This window comes from Mauremys mutica, chromosome 1 (assembly GCF_020497125.1).
Source record: "Mauremys mutica isolate MM-2020 ecotype Southern chromosome 1, ASM2049712v1, whole genome shotgun sequence".
NCBI classification, from domain to species: Eukaryota; Metazoa; Chordata; order Testudines; family Geoemydidae; genus Mauremys; species Mauremys mutica.
Window position 1 is genome coordinate 22,123,580 of NC_059072.1, and position 24,510 is coordinate 22,148,089.

Consider the following 24,510-nt stretch of genomic DNA (forward strand, 5'->3'; position numbering starts at 1 on the left):
TTTTCATTTGTTTGGTAGTAGGGAGGGTGAGCAAAATTCACAAGGAACAAAATTATGATTGAAAAATACTTTGGTGGTGAATAAGAATATGGTTTTATTATTCAACTGTTGTATTGTTAGAAACAAACTCAATTTAAATAGAGGTCTGAACCAAAACCTCCGATCACTCTAGAACTTTTTTGGGGGCGGGGAGAGAGAAGGGAGGAAACAAGAGAGTTTCAAAATCAAATCAGTCTCCTATTCCTAGTTTTGAAAACATTAGAAAGTGTTAAAATGGGCAAAACCAAACTTGGAGTTGAAGCTCTTTAAATTTTGGGGTGCTTGAAACCCAGATCTGGGTCCAGATTTTGCAGCTAAGGCCCATCTCTAAACTATAAAGAAAATTAATTACTCTGAGCATCCTGAGATCTAGGCCAGATTCTGTTACTGATTACACTTAAGTAAATCTGGAGTAACTTCATCTGAAGAGAAATTACTCTGGATTTGTGCCACTGTTAAAGCAGAATTTTGACCTCTGTGTATGGCACTGTGTATGTACCAATCACAACTTCTAAATGAGATTATGCCAATCTGGCCAAGTGATACTGACAAAAAGATTATATGTACTCTTACTTCTGATGCAGTTTCAAGGAATCTGGACAGAACTTTTCTTTTAATAAGAACCCGACTTGTTGCTCCCCAGCTGAAATACAGTCCAAAAAGAAGTAGAAGGCAAACATCTGTGTTAGTCTGCTATCTTCGAACTGCAACATAGAATAAGCATAAGTGAATTTGGGCTCATTCCAGTAGCTCTTGCTAAAGCTTTGAACATCTGTATGATTTGAATTTATAAAATGTGAGAAGTTAAGCTTTTCCCAGAGTCCTTCCAAAGAGCGGCAGTAAATAAATATAACTATTTTGGAAGTAGAAAGAAGCAAACTAATTAATTTGCATTCCAAATTCTCTTCTTTATTCCTGGAATATCTGTCATATTTAATCCTTTTAATTTTACATGATATAGTATGCCGCAGTTTCTATAATCTCACACAGGTCATCACACATTGCAGATTGTTTCCAACTGAAGTATGCAGGGACTGGATAACCCAAGGGATTGGTAATCAAATAGGAACTTTCCACCTTTAGGTCAATACTTGGAATACGATCTAGTTGAGTAATGACCAAATGTTGTTACCATCTGGTGGCAGTTTAGGGGCCTGTGTGAAATGAGCTGGTAATTTCAGTCCAGTTCCTACTAGACAGAGAGCCACATCACAGTTTTACATTTGGCTCCCTTATTTTAGTCTCAACACTGAGGCCAAAAAATGAATGAACAGAGAAATGAACTTCCCTCTCATCTCTAGTCAGGTTGGTCGGGCAGTCTGAGGGAAGCCTACATTGCTACGGTATTATCCATGATACAACTGCACTGTAGAGGGAAATCTTCATTTTCTGGGGTTGTCAATCTACCTTTTAATAGCTCTACATTTAGTTAAATAGTATGATTGTGTAACTGAACGGTGGCCTTAGAAGTGCTGTTAGACGTTTTGGCTTGGTAAAAACCAAATCATACAATTGTTCCCTGTTTTTTTTTTCTAGGAATAAACATATCTGCGGAGGTACTTTGGTAAAGGAAAACTGGGTTCTAACAGCAAGACAATGTTTCCCTTCTCGGTACAGTAGTTTGTAGATTTACATTGTTGAAATTTATTTTCTTTCTTTTAAGCCAGTGGCACAATGCATCTTCCCTTTAAACCCTGCAGTCTTCCCTCTTGCTTTATCTTCAGTCCTTCTCTCTTGATAATGAATGTCTTTATGGAACCTTGGTATTCATTTATTATCATTATCATTGCTCCAAAAAAGCACTGGACATTTTACAGACAAGTATGAAGTACGACCATCTCTTTCAAGTGTGATGATTAGACAATTACTTGTTTATAAAATTTAATTTCATGTTACTGCTGGGAATTGGCTAGAGCAATGCTTTTTAAAGCCAGTCCGCCGCTTGTGCAGGGAAATCCCCTGGTGGTCCGGGCTGGTTTGTTTTCCTGCCGCGTCTGCAGGTTCGGCCAATCGCAGCTCCCACTGGCCTGGGAAGGGGCTGCGGGAAGGGCGGAGAGCACATCCCTCAGTCTGCGCCGCTTCCCACAGCCCCCATTGGCCTGGAGCGGCGAACCGTAGCCAGTGGGAGCTGCAGTCGGCTGAACTGGCCGACGCGGCAGGGAAACAAACTGACCTAGACCGCCAGGGGCCTTCCCTGCACAAGTGATGGCCTGACTTTGAGAAGCACTGGGCTAGAGCATAATACAAACCTGGGCAAATCTCAGGAAGTTCAAAGGTTCAGTTCACTGAGAATCTGAAAGTTTGGATATTATTAGGGGAAAAAATTACAGTTAGTGGCACATTTCATCCATCCAAACCCTTAAAAGAATGGAAACAAGAAGTTAAGGGGAAACACTTGTTTGGCAGAGTTTGAACCCATTGAGTCATTGAGGTGGGGAGAGGTGGGGAGAGAGAGAACATGCATGAAAATAACTTAGGCCTGGTCTACACTGGGGGTGGGGTGGGGATCAATCTAGTTATGCAACTTCAGCTATGTGAATAACATAGCTGAAGTCAACATACTTAGATCTACTTACCGTGGTGTCTTTACTGCAGTAAGTCGATGGCTGATGCTCTCCCGTCGACGCTGCATGCGCCTCTTGGCCTGGTGAAGTATCGGAGTTGACAGGAAAGCGCTCGGCAGTCTATTTATCACGTCTAGACTAGATGCGATAAATCGACCCCGCTGGATCGATCGCTGCCTGTTGATCCAGCAAGTAATGTAGACAAGCCCTTATAGGCTGATAGTTAGAGCATTACTTAGGATATGAGCGACCCAGGATCAAGTCCCCCCATGACTAATTATTGACCCAGAGAGCAATAGATTCACCAGGAGAGACTGAAGGAGCCCTGTATCCAAATGTCACATAGCCCAGTGGTTAGAGCACTCACTGGAGAAGTGATAGATCCCAATTCAAATCTCTTCTCCCCCTCAGGTGGAGGGAGACTTCAACTGGGAGCCTCCCACATCCCGGGTGACTATCCTCATGAGTTGGCTAAAGTTATGAGTGTGTTCCTCCTCTTTTCCCTCCCTCCTTTTCAGCAGCTTGCTAAAATGGCGTAAGATGCCTAACTCCAAGAGAGGATTCACAGCTGAGAATTGACATAGTTGCTTCCCTGCAGCCTGGACTTAAACGCCTATCTCTGTGAGGTGGGGGGGCTTGACACTCACCTTTGGTCAACATCTCCCATTGGCTAGTTTAGGTGACACCCTGCCTAGCATACTGGTTTCTGTGAATCAATCGAAGGAGCCTATCATTAATTGTATAGGAGCCAAGGTGCCTAACTCAGGCTTAGTGAATTGCAGTGATTTTCTAGGCACCTAAAAGGTAGGTGCTGTGATGCTCAGCATTACTACAACTAATTTCTTTTGTACATCCAGGTCTTACTACTTAGCCATCATTTCTCCATAATAGCTGAATATTCACAAGAATTCTGAGAGGTCATTAAATTTCTGGAGCTTTCTTATTCTGCCTTGGAAATACAAACAGAACAAACTTTCAGTTCATCCCCTTTAGGTACTGGCTGAAATCAGGAAGTAAAGTTTCATTGTGCAAATGAAAACTAAATAATTTTTAAAGTGTGACCTGTTGGGTCACAGTTTGAGTCTTGGATGCAAGTTTCTATTGGTTCTTATTTTATCCATACTTGTTTTCCCCTCTCTATACACTGCTGAATTACTATGTGTTCTAATTTACTGACCTAGCATCTTTCAGAGTATAGACTAAGAGGCCTGCCATGAATATATGTGGAAATGAATTGCATATTTTTATCATAAATGTTCCTAATATAGAAGTGGATAAAAGATGGGTAAACTGCTACAGGATCACTTCCACTTTTAAAAATAATACTTCAGTAGTTATTGTCTTAGATGCCACTATTTTAATAATCAGTTAACACATTCTCTATCATGTTGCAGTACTTGCAAAGTGAAATAATGCAATCTTACAGTTGGTCGAATCGATATAAAATGCAAAAAAAAAAAAAGAGAGAATACAGGAATAGTGGAGATGGACGCTAACCAAAATGCTTTTAGATTTTGGAAAACTTTAGAACTGGATGTGAACTTTGCGCCTTGCCTTTATTTCCAAACCAAAACACTATATCTGAACATGATGAATTTTTTGGAAAAGTTCTGTATTCAATGTATATGTGAATGTTACTGTACTAAAAAAATGTTTGTGTTGAGACTAGACCAAGGAAAATGCCAATGTGTCACACCAAATTTGCCTTATTCAGGTACAAAGATTTGAAAGACTATGAAGCCTGGCTTGGGGTTCATAATATCAAAGGAAGAGAAGAGAAACGTAAACAAGTTCTGAATATCTCCCAGTTGGTGTATGGACCTGAAGGGTCTGATTTGGTATTATTGAAACTTGCCAGGTTAGTTCTTAATACCGTTAACTCCAGGATCTCCGGTTGATGGATGTTTTGCCTAAGAAAGAATTATAGGCTCAGACCTAAATACTAGCAATACAGATTATATCCATAATCTCACATTTACAGCTGGTCATAAAAAGGAAAAGTAAGCATAGGTCATGAAAAAATTCAAAAGAAACAATGTTTTCAGCTTGTTTGAATGTTTTCATTTATTTTAAACAAAAATAATCCTTTTGGGAGGAGAAATAAGAAAACTTTTACAATATTTAACTTCCCACCACCCCACTGGGAAAGGGTGTGTTAAAGTAAAAGAGCAAAAGAGTAGGATTTTCCCCATCCAAATAAAATGAAAAAAAAATTCCTCTTTCAAAAAAGGAAAAATGTTGATGAAAACAAAACTTTGTGGATTTTTTCGGGGGGGATGTGTGCATGGAAAAAAAGCCATTTTTCATTGAAAAACATTGACAAAAATGTTCACCAACTCTACTCACAGTGATATAATTTATAACTTTGTGATTAGTTTCTAATCTTTGTTTTCTTGTTTTGGGGATTGGCTTAATATCTTCACAGTATGTACCTGATTTTTCAGCCATCCTGAGTTTTTGCTGATGCAAAGGATAGTAGCTAGATTATATTTCTACCAGCAATTCACTGCTGGTGGAATTGACCTGTCATTCTTGTGTCCAGTACAAGGTCTCTGTTTAGGAGTTATTCTGGTGTCTGCTAGCAGACTAGCTGAAAAGTGGTACTTGTGCACTCACTATGTACTAAAGAAACAGCTTCTACACTGGTCCCATGAAGTCTGGCATAAAAGGCCACAGTTGGGATGACTAAGAGTAAGGTGATCAGATAGCAAATGTGAAAAATCGGGACATGGGAGTGGGGGTAATAGGCGCCTATATAAGACAAAGACCCTGAATATCAGGACTGTCCCTATAAAATCAGGAAATCTGGTCACCCTAACCAAGAGTGGGCTCACAGATCTATCTTTATGCTGATCCAGTAGCCCTAATAACTGGTGTGGAACAGCAGCCACCAGAGAGTCTGTTTTGTGCATGTAGTTCGATTCTCAAGTTAATGAGCACTCCATCAGAACGGAGCCCAAATGCTTGGACATGTGTTAAAAATGTACGTTCACCTTCTGAACCAACAAAAACAAATGCCATTTCTGAAAAATCATGCCCTACATGTATTTTTCTTCCTGATAATGAGGTCTCGTTAAATAGAATGGTGTGTGGTTTTAATTTATAGTATAAAATAAACACTAGATTGTAAGTGAGCTCCTTTTGTACATATGACCCTTCATATGTACCGTCATATTATCATAAATGTTTATTCAAATTAAGGGTATTCTCTTTATGCCTTCATTGTTTATCTTTGTACAGAAACCCAAATTAAACAGAATAAAAGCAGTAACAGCACTACAGGAAAGCTGCTTGAGAAATAACATCTGCAATTCAAAAAGTAGTTAAAAGGAACTCCCAGATTTTCATGAGAAGAAAAATAAAGCAGAAAATTTGGCACAATTTTTAATTATTACTGTGAGCTATTGTAGATCATATTGTTTTTTTTAAAAGCAGTTTAAAATATTATATAAGATCCATCATATCTACCCTTTGTTTTCTCTTTGCAGAGCTGCAGTATTCAATAATTTTGTGGATCTAATCAGACTGCCCATTTCTGGATGTACCATTCCAGAGAGGACCACCTGCAGTGTTTACGGATGGGGACACACAGGATGTAAGATATTAGTTTTTAAAACTGAATGAAACAATATATGTTGACAGCCTGCTTAGTTCCCATTCCCAACATATTATAGGCAGGGCTAGTAGAGCTGCCTAATATTGAAGTTCCCCAAAATGTCCCATTATAAGATCTTGTTTTCAATTGCTTATAACATTGCCAAACTTTAACTGTTTCAGATGAAATTTTCCTTGCTCGATGTCTTCGTCAAGCTGAATATTATTGGAAAATTAAGCCAAAACTGTTCAGCTGTGTCTGAGAATGAGGCTAGGGAAAAATGCATTGTTTTGTGTATGTTAAAAAATTATGATGACATTTTTCTTTGAGAAGCTGTAGTAGCCCCATACTTTGGTCAGGGATTTTAAATTTGAGAGGGAGGTGGCCTTTGTGTCAGGGATGCTCCTTTTGTCATCCCTGTGAAAATCTGCTCAATTTTGGCCAAGTTATAAACTTTTGAAAAATTGCAGTAAACACATGCTCAGTGGACATCGCTTCGAATTTTACTGGTAAAGTCACTGAAGTCTCTGTCTGTAGTGCACATGCTCCAGCCTAGGGCTGAGCAAGACTTTGCCTGCAATTGCAGGCCTGGGCTGCCGAGGGCCAGGGCTGGGCACTGGAATGAGAGCAAGTGCTCTACTGTGCTGTCAATGCTGCCCTGCTGTAGGAGAAAGCTGCCTGATTGGAATGCAACAGGGTTGGGGGGAGTAGATTCTGCGAAGGAACCTAGGGGTGGTCGGACTGAGACTAGAGGCTGTTGGAGTGTGAGGAGGAAAATGGGACTCATGGTTTGGGGGCCAAGACTGTGACTGGCTGGGCAAGGATACTAGGAGCTAGGAACCAATAGGTAGGGGACACGAGGTGGTGGTAGGGAGGGGAGACTGGTCTGACAAATGTCTGGTGTGGGTGTGGGTGTGTAAGAGAGAGAGAGAGACAACTGGGGTTGGCTGGGCAAAGAGACCTGGACTGGAAGCCAGTGGGGATGGGGAACATCAGGAAGGTGGATGGAGTCTTGGGATGCGTGTGACAAAGACAGATCAGATGAGGAGCCAGCAGGGAACTGGAATGGGCTGGACAAGGAAACTGTGGGCAAAGAGCCTAGAGGGTTGTGTTGGGAACCAGGAATGGCTAGGCAAGGAGACTTGGACTGTAAGTGGGGGGAATCTAGAACAGGGACTAGAGATAGGGGCACTAGGACTTGCTGGACAAAGAGGCTAGGACTAGGATGAGGAGCCAGGTCATTCCAAAATAGCTATTCTGATCAATTTCCCCATGTAGACATGCGCTTTCTTCTTGGATGTGGGGATAATGGTTACAGTGTGAGTCTTGACAGCACCATGTCCACAAAAGAGAGAGTGGAGAAAATCCACTGGGAAATGGAAGCTGTTTGTGGGGGAAAGAGAGATTTCAACACAGTGAAGTAACAAGGGAAAGCATTGTCAGCAAATATATATATATAATTAGTCTAAGATAATTAATAGTAGTTTTAACTATTACATTATTTCATAATAAAATCATATACATTTCATAGCAGCTTTCTTCCAAGTATCTTGTACAATACTTTGTACATTTTAATGATTGTATTAGTCCTCACAAATATCCCTCTCAGGTAGAGAAGTTCTATTATGCCCATTTTACAACTGGGGAAATGGAGTCACAGTGTGATCAAGGGCAATATTGTAGCTTCCCATATGTGGTTGCTCAGAGAACAGGCAGTGAGCCCCCCCCCCCATGCTATATGCCCTACCTAAAGCAGATTGCACCTCTACATACACAGGGAGAGCAAGCTCTGTGGGCTGCTACTTCCCCTTCCTCAAACAGATGATTGGAGTGTGAGCAGAGCCTTGGTTCTGCACTTCAGCCCACGCTGTGCTATCCAGAGCAGCTGAACAGTGAAGGGAGAGGAGGTAATTTGTGCCTGTAACTCTCAGGCCATATCTACACTGCAATTAGACACTAGTGGCTGGCCTGTGCCAGCTGACTTGGGCTCACAGAGCTCGAGCTGTGGGGCTGTTGAACAGTGGTGTAGATATTTAGGTTCAGGCTGCAGCCTAAGCTCTGGGACCCTCCCACCTTGCAGGGTCTCAGAGCCTGGGCTCCAGCCAAAGCCTGAACATCTATATTGCAGTTAAACAGCCCATTAGGCCAAGCCCCACAAGCCCAAGTCAGCTGGCCTGGACCAGTGTAGACATACCCTAAGTCATAGTTCCGTTCCTAGGCTGATCTGAGGGTGGCATAACTGCATATTGCCCTTTATTCAGGACAAGACAAAAGGTGAAATTCTGGCTCTTTTGCAGTCAATGACATAACTCCCATTGATTTTTGTGCAGTCAGAATTGCACCCACAGTCTCAATCTTACCCTCCAGTGATTTTTCCCAAAGTCATACAGCAAATCATTGGTTGATTAGGGAATAGAACCCAGAAATCCATAATCCAGTCTTGTACTCTTACAAGTACAGCACACATCTCCAGGTATTATAATCTAAAAGTATTACACACACTCCAGACACACTTTCTTACCTGTCTTTTATCTGTAACAAATGTAAGAAATCTAAAACATGCATGTGTATTACTGGAGAGTTTGGGAGAACGTGCAGCTAATAACGTGGTATATATCAGCAAAAACGGTTTTTGTACTTAGTGTTCATTTTCATTAAAATGTAATATAATTTGTGCACAATTGACTGTTGCTCTTGTTTTCAATGCTAGTGATTCACTTTGATGGCCTGCTCCAAGTAGCAAACCTATTTATTATGGGAAATGAGAAGTGCAACCAATATCTCAAAGGGAAGATTACTGTGAATGAGTCAGAAATCTGCGCTGGGGCTGAGGGCATTGGCACTGGACCGTGTGAGGTAAAATAGTATGGCTATACATAGAGTGCAAGAATCTACAAACATCTGCTCAGGGGTTGTTTTTTACTTTACCAGTAATACTTTCCTGGTGTTTGCCTAATTACTCGCTCTGCATTTAATTTGTAAGTGGAAAGAAAACATGGATGCTATTTCCTTTCAATGCACATTGCAAACAAAGGTCTCTCTCTGGAAGACTCTTTTCTACCACCCTGACTTGCATTGGATAGTAGCTTATTCTTAGTTCTTCTGAAATCAGTGGGACTATGACCCCAATCCAACAAAGCCCGCGAGCACATGCAAAGTTTACTCAGCATGGTTAAATCACATACTTTGGTGGACTGGGGTCTGTTTGTGGAGAAAGTACTATTCAGTGTGAATAAGGCGGCAACATCAGGCAGCCTGTGAGCAGCAGCAGCCATTTATCTGAATTGCCAATAGGGTTGCAATTAGTTTAGCTGCTTAGACAATTGAGGAGTTTCCCAAGAAATTAACAAAATAGGCCACTGCATTGTGATGTTGAAAGAGAGAGCTATGAATAGAATTCCAACGTTCTCAGGATAGATGTCTCATAACCTATGCAACCACTACTGGGATTTAGAGTGTTTGCAGCTTTATCAAATAGATTAGATTCAGAATTTGGGGCTGTTTTAGTTGTTATATACACTTCTGGGACATATTGGCATTCATCCTTGATTGTGGTGGGGATCTTACCGGGGGAAAAAGACAGAGCAGATGATAGCTCTGTTTCTAGGTAGAAACTTTGTGAGATACATTGGTATCCTTCAACTGCAGCCTGAGCCAAAGCTCGGTCAAGTCAGGGAGAGTCTTTTCACTGACTTCATTTGAGTTTGAATCAGTCCCTTTGAGTGGGAATTGGTTAGGATGTAGAGGAAATGGTACAAAATCCTCTTATTGTAGTGATGTATCATTTTTGGACTGACAGTCTGCCAGCTGAGATGATAGGTGGAGAAGGCAACAGTCACTAGTATGAGTACACATTTGGTTTAGATGGGTACAAGGAAGTTTTAAGTAGTTCAATATAAATAAAGCAATGGACTTTTCCCTACCCAAGGACTGCACCAAGACATGGAGGAGGCAGGTCCTGTTTAGGTAACGACATGGTAATGTGACTCCTTAGTGGGATCATTTTGTTATAACAAAGTATTTTTTTCAAAATTAAACATTAGTTCTCGTGGGTGCTAAGATGTAAATGACACTCCTGCATAGAAGTCCTCAGGAAATCCAGCTCTTCATTTTTTCCTGTAAGAAGAAATGGAACGAATCAATATTAATTATGCTTATAACCAGTGGATGGTTTCCCTCTTCCTGTGTTCCCCTTGGAGCAACCTCTATCAGTATGGAACAAACAGAAAAATAGAGCTACCAGATTAAGGACAATTAAGTCAGAATGGCAGGTGAAACCCCAGCAGACAATATTTCACCAGCAGGTTTGGGGATGCTATAATAGTACAGGCATCGTCTGTGAATTAGCCTGCAATCAGCAAGAGCTAAGAAAACCAGCTGTATTTTGAAGAGCTCAATCGCTGTTAATTCTGAAGTGATCTGGAGAGGATCCAAGGATAGTTATCTTTTATGTTTAAGGCAGTACTTCAAGATCTGATGCGAACACTTCTTAGTGCCCAGTCCTGCAGTCCTTACTCGCTGACGTCAGTGAATGAAGACTGCACGATTTTATAGTTCACTAGCTAATCAAAACTTAAAGAATGTCAGTGCTGACTAAGAGCTTGTCTACATGGTGAATTAGTCAGCACCAGAGGGATATAAATTCTAGTTACACTAGTGTGTTGCGCACTGCGCTGTACGGACCCCACAGAAGCACAGTAAAAGTTCTCTAGCACATGCTAACGTGATACTGTTTACAATGGGCCTACATTAACATGCACTAGGGAACTTTTCTTATGTCCCAGCAGGTCCACCTGGGCCAGTTAGTGTGTGACATGCTAGTGCACACATGTATGATGGGAATTTTGCATGTAGAGCTTGGATTGATGCATGTATGTATCACCCATTAAAAATAATGAGTTATGCATGTTCATTGAGGAGAGAAGAGGTCCTTGCCTTTTTATAGCTGTGGCTAATTCATTTCTGAATCATTCTTGGTGATGGCCTTTGCCATCTGTGGAAAAACATGCAGCTCTATGCACCTGGGGGCCTTGCTGCCCAACATGTGACAGAGGGATAGCACTGCTGGCTCTCTCAGAACCCTTCTATCAATAGCCTGGCATTGCACCAGAGATTATCCAACCATCTGTCCTGTTTGCCAGCTGGCTTTTATGTACACTGTACATATTTTGCACTTGCCAGGTAGCTGAGGGAATGAAGCAGTATTGTTGGTATGCAGAAGTTTGGAGGAATTACAATCAGAGGTGAAGAGGTATCTGGATGGAGCCTCTCTTGCGTGGCTCTTTGCATTGAGACCTGACAAAACCTAGGGCCAACCCTGCTGTTTGTTGATATAGGCCCTGTTTATCATGCTCTGCATAAATGAAGATATCACATTACTCCATGGATAGTCTTACTGAAGGTTCCTAGAGTAGGGTGCTACTCAATAGCTCATAGAAAACAAGTGGGAACTGTGTCTTTTAGCTGTTTACAAATTAATGTTCTTTATTTCTCTTTTCCTAGAGGGATTATGGTGGCCCCTTGGTCTGTGAACAAAACAGGATGAAAATACTAGTGGGTGTTATCGTTCCTGGCCGCGGATGTGCCATTCCAAATCGTCCTGGGATTTTTGTCAGAGTGGCATATTACTCCAAGTGGATACGCAAAATCTTGTTGACATACAAATCTGAGTTATAGCTGAATATTTCACACAAAAGCACCAATTCCATACACATGAAGATTTCAGAGAGCATGAAATTAATGTGTAATGTAAAGATCCATGATTTTTTAAAAAAACTACTTGATAGTCAAGTTTCTTGATCTTCTATTGATATTTATGGGTGTTTTCTGAAGATTTTGTCTATCAGTGTTGTTTTATAGATGTTGAAGTGAGCTACAGTATATGCAAGTATGGTGACATATCTCCTGAAGATACTTGAATGGGTAAACAAAATTGCAAAGATACTATTGCTGAATGCAGAAGAGTTTTGTGGAAATGGCTCATGTGGCCTCTTTAGGCTGCTTCTCCAGATCAGCTTGTCCATGAGAAACAAAGAAAGCCTTTTTTTTCTTTACCACCCCTTACTCTTGCTATGTACCATATACTGCTCTCTGTTTGTGGCAAAAGTTCTATTGTGAGCTGTGTGCATTGATCAGGAACAGCATATATGGACCTAATTCTCTTCTCCCATATGCAGAATTTAATTATGTTAAATGCTAAGCTTAAAATAAAATCTCTTTATTTGCTCATTTCATTGTGGGACCAATTCTGCAAGCCCTTCATAAGCAGAGCTCTCACTGAAGTCAATGGGAGCTCCTTTTACATAGGATTTATAGGATCTGGCTCTGTACTTGCTGTCCTCAGGGATATTACACTATATCCTATGGATGAGGGATGAGACAGAGAAACTGGTTGATTAGCAAGTTATCAATCTTTTTTGAATTGTCCCAGGGTGCATCTACTCTGCGGCAGGAGGTGTAATTCACTGCTCAGGTAGACGTACACAAATCTATACGTACTAGATTTGATTGAGCTAGCAAGTTAAAAACAGTAGTGTAGCTGTTGGTGCTGGCAATGGCATGGACTAGCGACCTGAGTACTTATCTAGAGTCACTGATGGGATTGCAACTGCCCGTGTTTCCGTGGCTACACAGCTATTTTAGTGGGCTAGCTCAACCAAAGCTGGAAACTGCACCTCCAGCTGCAGTGTAGATGAACCCTCATATTTAAAAAAACAAACCTAAAAGTGTATTTCATAGGAGCCCAGGAATGTATCCTGATTAGCTAATGACAGACCATTTTTATTGTTCAAATTAATTGCATTGCAACAGAGAGTTTGGGCCAGATTTCTCAGTAACTCAAGGGAATAACTCTGGATTTACAGCAGGATAAGAGCAGAATCTGACTATGAGCTGATAGAATCAACAGGAAAAAAAAGAATACTGTTGTCATTAATGCATTTAAAACCAAATTGTGCCCTCAGGTATGCCTGAGAGCGTTGGAAATTGCATACGCCATCTGGGGGCGGAATGTCAGCCCTTCATATTTAACAAACAGAACCACTAAAAGAACCAATATTTCAAATAGAATGGAACATACATCTTTTGATTTCAGTAACATTAAATATGTTTTATTTGTAGGTGTTATATTATCTTCAAGAAAAACCTAAACATTTGGTTAATACATCTTTTGTATAACTTCTTTGAAGCCAATAGAATTATTGCAGAGATAAATCTGGCCTGTTGTAAAGTATGCAACATGTCACTAATGGTTTAATTGCTTGTGTTACATGTCTACTTGCACACTTAGGGCCATAATTTTCCATACTAGAAATGGAGCAAGAGAGCAAATAGTCAACATCTCTGAGATTTCCTTGTGCTCCTTTAGAACATGTATTGTGTAGCTGAAAGTACTAAACAATTAGCAAATGGCAATATTTTACGTTAGATGGCACCAATTACCATGTACCTGCTGGAAAAATGATACACGATATAATCCCATTGTACTTACTACCGTACATTAAATTGCATAAGGAACTTCGTTACTTTATTCATGAATGTATGTAAATGTATATGTTTCAGATAGCAGACTGTAAAGTATGTACCATGTCTAACTACATAGCCCCTAAACTGACATCACTGTGTAAAAGTAAAGAACATTTCACTGTAATTACATGTAAGTGACATAGGGCTGAATCCTGCCTTGGTAAAAATAACCATGCAGGGGAGCTGCCTTAGGAGGCTGAGAAGGCACTGATTCCCCAAACTGTCCCGAATCAACAAAGCATTTCGACTTTAATGAGTTAGCTATATAGTTAAATGCTTTGCTGAATAGGGATGGACTTCAGCATAGGCTTAAGTGCTTTGCTGAGTAACACCCAAAACAGTCTACTGGCACAAAGCAAGAGGTCTTGCAGCAAGCAGATAAATAAAATCCTTCCTCCCATGAGTAGCCCCACTGACCAAAGTGGGATTACTCATAAGGGCTTCCAGGTTCTGGCTCCTCACTTGTATGCCTAGATGTTAGCTGGGTGTACCTCCCACTTTGTCTGCTAGTGAACGGGATTAGGCTTCATACACTCTCCGTCTGGCTCCTCTTGTTTTCCAGCCCAGCAGAGGGCAGGATTTAGCCGGTAGCACTTACAAGAAATTGTTGCCATTTATGCAAAGTGTATATTCTCATTAAATATGTGCTGACTATATCTTAATGAAAAGGATTAACTTTTAAGGAGAGATGAGGAACTCCAAGTGAGTTTTTATTTTGTGCCATTGAGAAGAGTGTGGATAAAGTATACAATGACATATTTACTTTTCCTATTCTAAGACTTGTTATGTGCTCACTGTATTATATTTGCAGGCATTTTGTTATGTCTACCAACAAAATAAAATAAAATAAATTGGATCCTGAAGTATTTTAGTTATAATCTTCTGCTGTGCAGAGGACAATATGATTATATATATGTATATATATATATGATAAATATACTGTTTTTTGTTAGACAATGTGTAAGGATTTTTACCTGTTTGTTCTGGGCAGCATCTCAGTAAAATGAGTTGTGCAGAGTCAATGCTCTAGAACTTAATGTGTTTCTAAGCACTTGCTTATCAGGTGTGCGTACTCTCTCTAAGTATGGAGGGAATTTGGCACTCTGAAAAGCAAGGAAAGAGAAGAATAATGACATGGTAATTAATTTGTACTTCATTTATTCCTGTGAATATTTCTTGTTGGTACCAATGGTACTGTACCAGGGAAATGTTATAGCTACAGCATTCTCCTTCACAAGGACACTGTTAAGGCACTTTTCATTGTTTTAACAATATTTTTTTATAACTGGGGGCCTGATCCAGTGCTCATTGAAGTACCAGGAAAGCCTCCTACTGACTTAAATGGGCATTTGCCTGGGCTTTGTGGATGCAGTTTTGGCCAGGGCCATATTTAAGAGAAAAATTGGGTGGTAGTTGTGTAAAGGCTATGAAACAAGTAATTAGGAAAAAACCCAAATTCAGCTTTGTTTTTCAAATTTTTGATCCAGGCAAGAAGGATAACTAGTCCCAGGGCTGGGATAACAGACAAAAGTGTAATTGACATGGGACTTTGAAAAACTTAGGGGCTGCTTCTGCCCCATTAAAGTCAATGGGAGCTTTATTATTGATTTTTTTGTGGGGCACTGGATCTGGATTTGTTACCGCAAACCTCCTCTCTAGGCTTTTTTCCCTTGAACCTAATCCTAAAGTAATAAAAGGAAAACAAATGCATGACTCCCCAGGGAATTAGAGCTCTGCGTGGTCTTGATGCTGCTGAAATCCTTTCCCCAGGTTTAAGATGAGAGCGCTCATGGGAAATCCTGAAAACCCTTGCTCCTGTGCGTAGTCCCATAGAATTTCATGGGGCTACTCATGCAATTTAGGGTTTTCAGAATAATACCTGAAGTTTTCTGTGAGGGACGCAATCTACTCGGGCAAAAATGCCCATTGAAATCAGTGGATATTTTTTGCCAAAATACTGCAACACCTAGCTTGAAGGTTGCTCTGTACTGTCTACGATGGCCACACATCCATTTACATAATCCCCAAATATCAACAGGGCATGAAAAATCATATCCCCTTAGAAGCCTGAATATGAATCAACTGATCCCATTGGAAGTCAATGGGAGTTTTGGCAGCATAAAGTCTGTTGGACTGGTCATTACATGTTTTCTTACCAATTATTTTCTTCTTTCTTCACATGCACTGGTATAATACTGTATCACAAGCATTGGGGCTGCTGACAAGAACTAACATTGCTTTTCACCCTACCTTTACAGTGTCTCTTTATAAATAGGCTCATGGACATATGTCTATGGAGTTTCCTAATTTGGAATCTGACTTCAGGGAGCTGTCAGTGAAATGCTGTGGATGGTTCAATTCTTTTTTCTTGTATTTAAATAGGAACATATTAATGTTGCCTATTAAATAAGACTAGCCGAATGCCTATCAAAAGGGAACACTGTGGTTGTAACTTCTATTACAAAAATTCTGTAATTAATGGCATTATTGTTAGTTAACAAAGTTGGTATTTTGTAACCTTTATCCTTATTATTCTTAATAAAATATTTTATAAAAATCCCACCCATATCAGCATCAGATTTCTTATTTGAGGTTTGGAAACTGTATTGTTGGGCAGAGGCGGTACTGCCCTTGAAAAAACAAGAAGCTCAATTCTGACTTCAGTGGCTGAGTTTTGGATGTGCAAAGGAGGTATGATTGGGATCACATAGACATTCTTTCCTTTATGCATATTCAGTGCTACCAGTAACACTACATAAAAAAGGAGGAATTGACCCCAAATTCAGGATTGGATCCTACCAACCCACCCTTAGAAGTCCCAATAGGAATTTAGCAGTCAGAATGAGGGCATTGGTCCCAAAAGATAGAAGTGTGTGTGTGTGTATATATATATATATATAAAGGAACTAATAGGAAACATGCAATTAACACTGAGCATTCCACATGAGGGCATTCCACACTTATGAGAAGCACCTTACAAAATAACTAGCAGAGACCCGGCATCCTCAGAATTCATCTTTGTTTACTTCATTATAGTTTAGGATATAGAACAAATGTCCTCTGTCACTTCAGTCTTGTACAGAAGTGTAGAGTACTGCTACTAATTTTCAGTTCGGGATTAAAAGTCTAGTCCTTAGTTTTTAAAAATCAAAGTGGGTGCAAACCAAAACCTTAGTTGAGTTTTTTTTACATCCAAATCCAGATCTGAATTTGGCCAAAGGCCCCATCTTCATTAAGGGTAAAATACAAAAATTGGTTCCAAAAATGCACAGATTTTTGGGGTGTTTGAATTCTGGATTTGAATTTTGCATCTTGAATCCACTGTACCAGGAATGCAGGTACAGGAATGCATTCAACGTTTGCCTCTTTTAAAAAAATAGGAATACAAATGATATGATACAAAAATGAACTGTTACCATATTGTCTCAGTGAAAGTGATTATAATGCTTAGTAACCTCACAGAAGTGTTGTGAGAATTAGCTAATGTTTGCATAGCAGTTTGGAGAGGTAAAGCCCTGCTAAGTGTTATTTCCATCATATTAAATTCACTGGTTAGTGCTTTGTTATCTATGGGAGTTTCAAGAATAGCGTACTCTGAAAATGAGAGAGAAAAGCCCAGATAGATGCTTAGTGTTTGTTTTCTGCAATCCTCATGTAAACACAGCAGGCCATTAAGCAATGTCCTGATGTATATCACCCCTGCCTTCAAAAGCTCCAATCTCTGGACAGCTACATTATAATAAAAGCCTTTTGCAATAAATAAGAAAGGAAACATCTGGAAACAAAAATGGCAAACCATAAAAAGGCTAATACCAAATAAGCTCTAAAATGAACAAATAAAATGCTTTTATGTGGTCTCACTTTTTAGAACATGGGATATATGGTGTGAAAAGCTCCCCTAGCATAATCTAATAGCCTCGGTTTGCTTAAAAATGATCCGTAGTGTTTCAAAACACTTGAAGTGCAATGACTTCTCCAGATGCACACAGAGGCTGTAATGCACACTGCACTTTAGAGGGCAAGGGCCTGCTCTCCCTCCCATTGAAATCAATGGCAAACCCCATGTGAGTCTAGTGGTTAGACTCCAAAGTCTGCTCCCCTTGTTCACGTGAGCATTTACTTCCATTGACTACAGTAGAATTACTCTAGGTCCTGATTCAGCAAAGCACATGCTTCAGGCCCATTGAAGTGCTTTGCTGAATCAGCCCTAATGAGTCAAATGAACAGGAGTTGTTCATTTGTTGTCTGTTCAACCACTTTTTCCATATATATGCATGTTATATGTAGTTTGAATTCTAGGGGCTGTAATTTTCTTACACGCAAATCAACTAGTTGTTCTGGATGGAATTCCACCCTGTCCACTCCCACCCCAGTAATTACATTTATTAAGAGAACAATTATTAGGTGTTGAGCAGTCCTTCATTTCAGCCTAAATGTAGGACACCCAGCACCTGCCAAGAGGTGCTAATATTTCGTAGCATGTGGCCTTTCTTCCAGCGTATAGTGTATTTGGTTGGGTGGCTTAGGATAGTGCCTGTCTGGAGGAAAGTTTTATAAAGCCATATATGCAGGTGGTTAAGCTAGGAAACGTGAACTTTGAAGTGTTAGGGACTGTATGGGGGGTAGTAAAAAGAAAAAATAAGGCTACAGAGATTTTCAGTGATTTGGGGATGAGGTTTTTGTCACTGGTGATAAGCGTTTACTTTAAATAGCTAATATGGTTTAGATTATATTAGTTGGAAATTTCCCCATCTGGTTTTGTTTCCTGGAGGATTGAGGTCATGTAATACAACCAGGGGGGTGGTTGGGGTTTAACGTATCACATAAGCTTTGGTAATGTAGACTGTGTCAGCATGGGCTCATCAGGCCTGGAGCGTAAATGTGCCATCTGCTGCACAGTCACGAGTTTCACAACAGTCTTACTCCATGGAGTAGCTAAAATGCTTTCATTTCTACTTTTTTCTTCAGCTAACGGAAAACTTGGAAAGGCTGCTGCTCAGCTCAGTGTAAGCAACCCACTGAGTGAAGTCTACCTCAATAAATACAAAAAAGAGGCTTTTAATTATAAACCCCATTTTTAAACCTTAATTTTTGGCGGTATTATTTGCATTGCCTGTATGTAACAAAGTAGCTTAGGAGAAAATTTTGGCTTTTTGAGTGAACTGGGTGGCATTTGAGCCAATGAGCTTATGAAGAATGGGGATGCCATGACTGTTTTACCGATAGGCTGTGTCTGTGGCGCCACACAGGACCATAACTACTGACTGAAACGACAGTTGAGAAAGCTGCTACTCATAAGATTGGATGCTTGTTTTTCACTTTTGTGCCACATCATTTTACTGCAACGCTCACCAGTTGCTGGTGCCAGTCCCTACTGAGGTTGGCTGTGAGAGCGCATGTGCCGGAATCTCGCTTGCTGACTCTTTGTCTGATTCATCTGTTACATCCACAGGTAGCCAGACGTCCATGGGGAAGCCACAGCTTTTCTGCTACAGTAAATAAGTGCCCCATTAAAGTTCTTTCTGGGCTCCCATCTCACCTGCTTTTGTTATGAATGTTCCTTCTCAAACACGGGCTGGGTTTTCCAGACTTCCCTTCCCTTTTATCCTAACAGCGAAGGCCTGCTTTAGTTGTAAACATCTAATTCTTTAATCCCGTCTGTTCCCACTTAACGCTAATGACTGCAGTTGTTACAACATGCCAGCACTAAGTCATGTGTATTAGTTTCTTTTACTTTCTGCTGAGCCTTTTCTTTTACTCATAACTTCCTGGCAGTTTTGTACACTTGCTGGGGTGGGGGGCAGGGTCATTCCAACCTTTCCTCTAACACGCTTCCCATTTGAGCTAGTTGGAACTTTTTGGACTGAAGTTTTTTTGTTTTGTTTTTTTCCTATCAGGTATCTGACAGAAACTTGCCTGGTTTCCTGCCAGCCCAGTTACCTGCTTCAATGGGCTGCCCATCAGCCTGCCATAGTCCCTGGGTTCCCCAGGCTCACAGCCCTGCTCAGTTTCCCCGACAGTGAGCTGCTCACAACTGCCTGGCCAGCCAGCTCTCTGCCTCCCTGGCACCCTGCTCCCAAGGTGCTCTCTCACCCTCATCCCATTTCCCTGTGCCCCCTCCCCAGCTGCCTTTTGTGTTGGTGTTGTACTCCCCCACTTCCTGGCGATTTGCATCTGGGCCTCCTATTGGGCAGTCTGGCAGGGATCGGAGTCCAGGCATGCTCAGCGCATGCCCCCAGGAACAGGTCTTCACTGTCACGATAATCTGCACCTGCCTAGTTTGAGAATTGCACTTGGTGAGGGGGGGAGGGGACCTCTGGGGCTTTTGTTTGAGCTAGGGCTCCAAGCTGCTTGTTAGCTATGCAGTGACATCAGGCAGTTGGTGGCTTTGTGGGAACTTAGGTGTCTATAGGGTTTGACAGCAGCTGAGCAGTTTTTAGACTGGCAGTGTCATCGGCATGGGGACTTGGGTGCATAAAGAGGCAGCCAGGCATTCAAGTATCTTTGAGGCTCTGGGTCCAAGCTATCAACTTCTCCTCACTTAAATCCCTCCTAAAAACTCACCTCTTCCTTGTCAACCGCAAGTAGCGAGTGTTGCTCTTAGAATATATATGGCCAGAGTCAATGAAATGTTCAAGCTATGCACACACAAGCACTGAGTGGCCAGGTGACCTTCATCCTTCCTTACTACAACAGCCATCCCTTTATTCTCTGTTTCTTTTGTTCATTGCATCACATTTAAAACTAGAGCCAGTCCTGCAAAGGGTTATATACCTGCTTCATTTTAAGCCCAGTGGCTCTAAGTGAACTACTTAAGGTCTGTATGTAAGTTTTTGCAGTACTGGGGCCTTCATTTAAACTCTTCAGGGCTTTTCATCTTTTTTTCCTTTGCTATGTACAGCCAATAGCACATTCTTGGGCATTGTGTAAACAATAAATCTAGCTAAAGCTGAATTTAGACCACAGAAACTAGCAATGAAAAGGAACTTTTAGGCACTCGTTTATTTATTTCTGTGAGGCATCATGCACATCTATGCGACTGCATAAGTAATAAATAGTAACAAATGTTGCTGTTGGATTGCTCCCAACAGAGTTTACAAGTTTTTTTTAATCGGTTTCCTAATGGAGTTAAGCTGTTAGACATGAAACCTATGTCCATGTAAAAAATATGGAGGTGATTGAATACTACTACCTGCTTTGTGTTTATATAGACCTTTTCATACAGGCTCTTCCACTGCTTGCTTTGGAAACATTGATTATGCTTCGAACTTATAAAGATAAATATTTTCATCTTCATCTTCAGGATGGGAAAACCCAAACCTGGAAAGGGGGTGACACAGGGAATCACAGGAGAGATGCAAGTGCAAATAACAGCCATTTACTGATGAGCATCAAAGTCTATAAAATGTTTTCTAGGAAGGTAGAAGAAACAACTTAACATCCAATGGCTTTCACTGGGCATATTTAAAAAACTTCCCTTTTTAATTGGAGGGCAGTTGGTCTCATGAGTATGTCATAAGCCGCCAATTCAAGAAAGCTGCTGTTTAGTCCTGGTTCTGCCCTGACCTACTATCTCACTTTGGGCAAATGACATTGCTTCTCTGTGCCTCTCTTTTTTCCCTCCTTTCCTTTACCTTTCTTGTTGGCTATTTTGATTGTAAGCTCTTTGGGGCAGGCACTGTTTCTCGCAATATCTTTGTACAGCACCTTGCACATGTGGCCCCCAATCTCAGTCTGGGTCTCGAGGCAGTATTGTAACACAAATAATCCTCGTGCCCTTTCCTTCCATGTTTTATTCTGGTGCACATTATTCCATTTGAATGCTGACAAGGGAAAACAACAGGGAAACAGCAACATTTATGCAATGTTACTTTTCGCACTGTTCTCAGGGTAAGATTTATGGTCCACTAATGACAGCTTCTTGATCAGCTTATCTCTTCACTCCTTTCATGGAAGTCCACTTGGCTGCGTGAAGACACTTCGCTTTGCTTTCTCATGTTGGAAAGTGCTTTCCAAATTATCTTTGGGGTGGAAATATTGAACGACCTCAGGCGCTCTCCTTTCTGCTGTGCTGGCCTGACTGTGGAACTCTCGTCCTGTTTTCCCTTCAACTTTTCCAGCTTGAATATAAAAATAATGCTGAGCATTTGCACTGCAGGACACTTAAATTCTGCGACAGACAGTGCCAGCAATGGACACTTGCCACTCCTGGGTGAGCTGAGCAAAATCTGACATAAATGCCCCAAAATGTGCACACAGCAGAGAAGCAGCTCTGCTACACGCTCCTCCAGAGACCACCTCTGCAGGGTCCAGGCTCCATGGCTTTGGCGTGAGAGGAAGCAGAGCCATGGAGAAGTCACTCTGTGGAAGTACACTAGGAAGGGACTGCTGCTGGGGCTGCTCTGCCGTCTATTGCCCCTGGATGAGGGGCGGCCTGCACAGGTATGGCTAGTCAATGGCAACATAGCTCGTAATAGAGCTGGGCTGTCAGAGGACAGGGAAAGCCTGGCATCTATCCCCTAGCCTTTCTCTGCCCCCTCCAAAGCCCTGCCCCAAGAGCGGAGATTCAGCTCATGGGGGAAACCCACCTATACTGTAGTCAATCTGATCTGTGCCATAGTCATCACTAAGATCAGGATTTAGACCATGGAGTTCCCAGCTTTCTCCAAGATCTTCCTTGAAAGCTCAGAAGAGGCTAGTAAAGGTCAAAAATCTGCCCACGGAAGTCAATGAGAACTTGGCCTGAACTAATGAATTTGTGGGTCCTCATGCTGAGGTAAGTAGGTAGGTAAGTAAGTTTTAGGTGGAGAGAGCCAGCACAAAACGGAGAGGAGAATTCAAGAATGCAAATAGGAACCTCTGCAAATAAGTGCAAATAAGGCCCAGATCAGTGGGAGCTAGGCATCCCCCCCATGGTACAGATCAAAGGATTGTAAGCAGCAGCCCCAAGCTCCTCCCCCTTCCTTTGCATTTCACTTCTAGCTAGACAAATGGCTCCCAACTCAGTTTTTTGGCTTCTGACTTACCCTTTTATATGTACCTAATGAGAGGCTGAGGTTCCCAGCAGGAGGCAGGGCTCCTAGGAGTAATGCAGAGCATTGCCACCCCTAAATCCCTATGAGGATTTAGCCCTTTGGCACCCCACATTCACTCACAGCAAGAGCCATAAAAACAAAAGCCAGACAACAGCATGGGTCTGTGTAGTCAGCCGCTAGCATTAACAAACCTGACAGGAAATCAAAGCTGACTGGATTCCTTTACAATGCACCGCCAACTTGCAGAAACAGAACTCCAGGGGCAATCTATTTAGTCATTTGTTTGACTGCTGGAGGGGAAAAAAAGCAAACCAAACCATCCCTTTTTCCAACAGTACAGGCCTGGGTATTTGGTAAATTGGGCTCCTCAGAAAGTCTTGTCCTAATTACGGTTATTAAGTTAAACTCATGCTCAAAGCGAGAAAAATATTGGCTGTAATGGAAAGTCACCACTTAACTCAGTGGAGAGCTAGTAGCAGAAGAGCTAACCCCAAAATATTTTTAAACATACAACGTCATATCAAGTTTCAAATTCTCCCACTGCCTGCAGCCTCTTCAAAGCAATGGAGACGCTCAGTGCTGTGTGCTATCAGGATGTGTGATGTAAATGATGCAGAAGAAGGAATTGCATGTTCTGGCACAAAGAGTGAGAAACAGAAGATTATTCCTCCATCCCTGAACAGCCCACTCAGCAAGCAACAGAAGAAGATTTAAATTCTTATGCCAGAGTTTCCCAAACATTTGTTTCTCTCCTTGTTCATTGAGATTAAATGACACTATGAGAAATAGAGATGTGGCCTCAGTTAACACCTGGGTGAAGCAGAGAGCAGAAGGTCTGTCATCACGTTATTTCATAGCACCTGTGCTCAGGAAATGTGTGAGCGCTGTCTTGTTGGTAGGAAAATGATGGACTGTCACACCACTCCAATGAAAACTAAAATAAAAATGGAATTGTGGAGTGAGAAAAATATCTTAAAATTCCAAATGTCAGATTCACTTGGTACAGTCTGACTGCTTTGTGTGGCTCTAGTGGCACAAAACAGCCCTACAGCTGGTTTAGCTGTTAAGCTGGGTTTATGGCTGCTTTACACAGCCAAAGCATATAGCTCAGGATTTCTCAAACAGGGGTCGCTGCTTGTGTAGGGAAAGCCCCTGGCGAGCCGGGCCGGTGTGTTTACCTGCCCTGTCTGCAGGTCCGGCTGATCGCATATCCCACTGGCCACGGATCACTGCTCCAGGCCAATGGGAGCTGCTGGAAGTGGCGGCCAGTAAGTCCCTCAGCCTGTGCTGCTTCCAGCAGCTCCCATTGGCTTGGAGCAGCAAACCGCAGCCAGTGGGAGCCGTGATCGCCGGACCTGTGGATGGGGCAGGTAAACACACCAGGGACTTTCCCTACACATGCGGCAACTCCTGTTTGAGAAACCCTGGTATAGCTGAATCAAACCCAAGGCGTCTTACTTTAATGCTTACTTCTTGGCAAATACTTATTAGAGGCTTTTAAACAGTCACAGTGGGATTCACAAACTAGGCATTGCCCCGCCTACCTTGCCTGTGGGCCTGGTCTGGTAGACATGTTTTGAGCATGCCTAAACCCACACCCAAGTTGCATCCTGGAAGGTCTAGGTTGGATATTAGGAAACACTATTTCACTAGGAGGGTGGTGAAGCAGTGGAATGGGCTACCTAGGGAGGTGGTGGAATCCCCATCCTTAGAGGTTTATAAGGCCTGGCTTGACAAAGCCTTGGTTGGGATG

At 41.6% G+C, this 24,510-nt stretch overlaps 1 protein-coding gene across 1 annotated transcript in view; it reads left to right on the forward strand.

Annotated features, from left to right (window-relative positions):
- The window catches only part of HGF (hepatocyte growth factor), a 68,241-nt gene extending 55,443 nt beyond the window's left edge, over positions 1-12,798 (forward strand). The window contains exons 14-18 of the mRNA XM_044999117.1: positions 1,576-1,650; positions 4,318-4,461; positions 6,092-6,198; positions 8,909-9,054; positions 11,701-12,798. Of these exons, the coding sequence (XP_044855052.1) occupies positions 1,576-1,650; positions 4,318-4,461; positions 6,092-6,198; positions 8,909-9,054; positions 11,701-11,874 (646 nt within the window). The 3' untranslated portion in view covers positions 11,875-12,798. The remainder of the gene's footprint in view (positions 1-1,575; positions 1,651-4,317; positions 4,462-6,091; positions 6,199-8,908; positions 9,055-11,700) is intronic.
- The last annotated feature ends 11,712 nt before the right edge of the window (positions 12,799-24,510 follow it).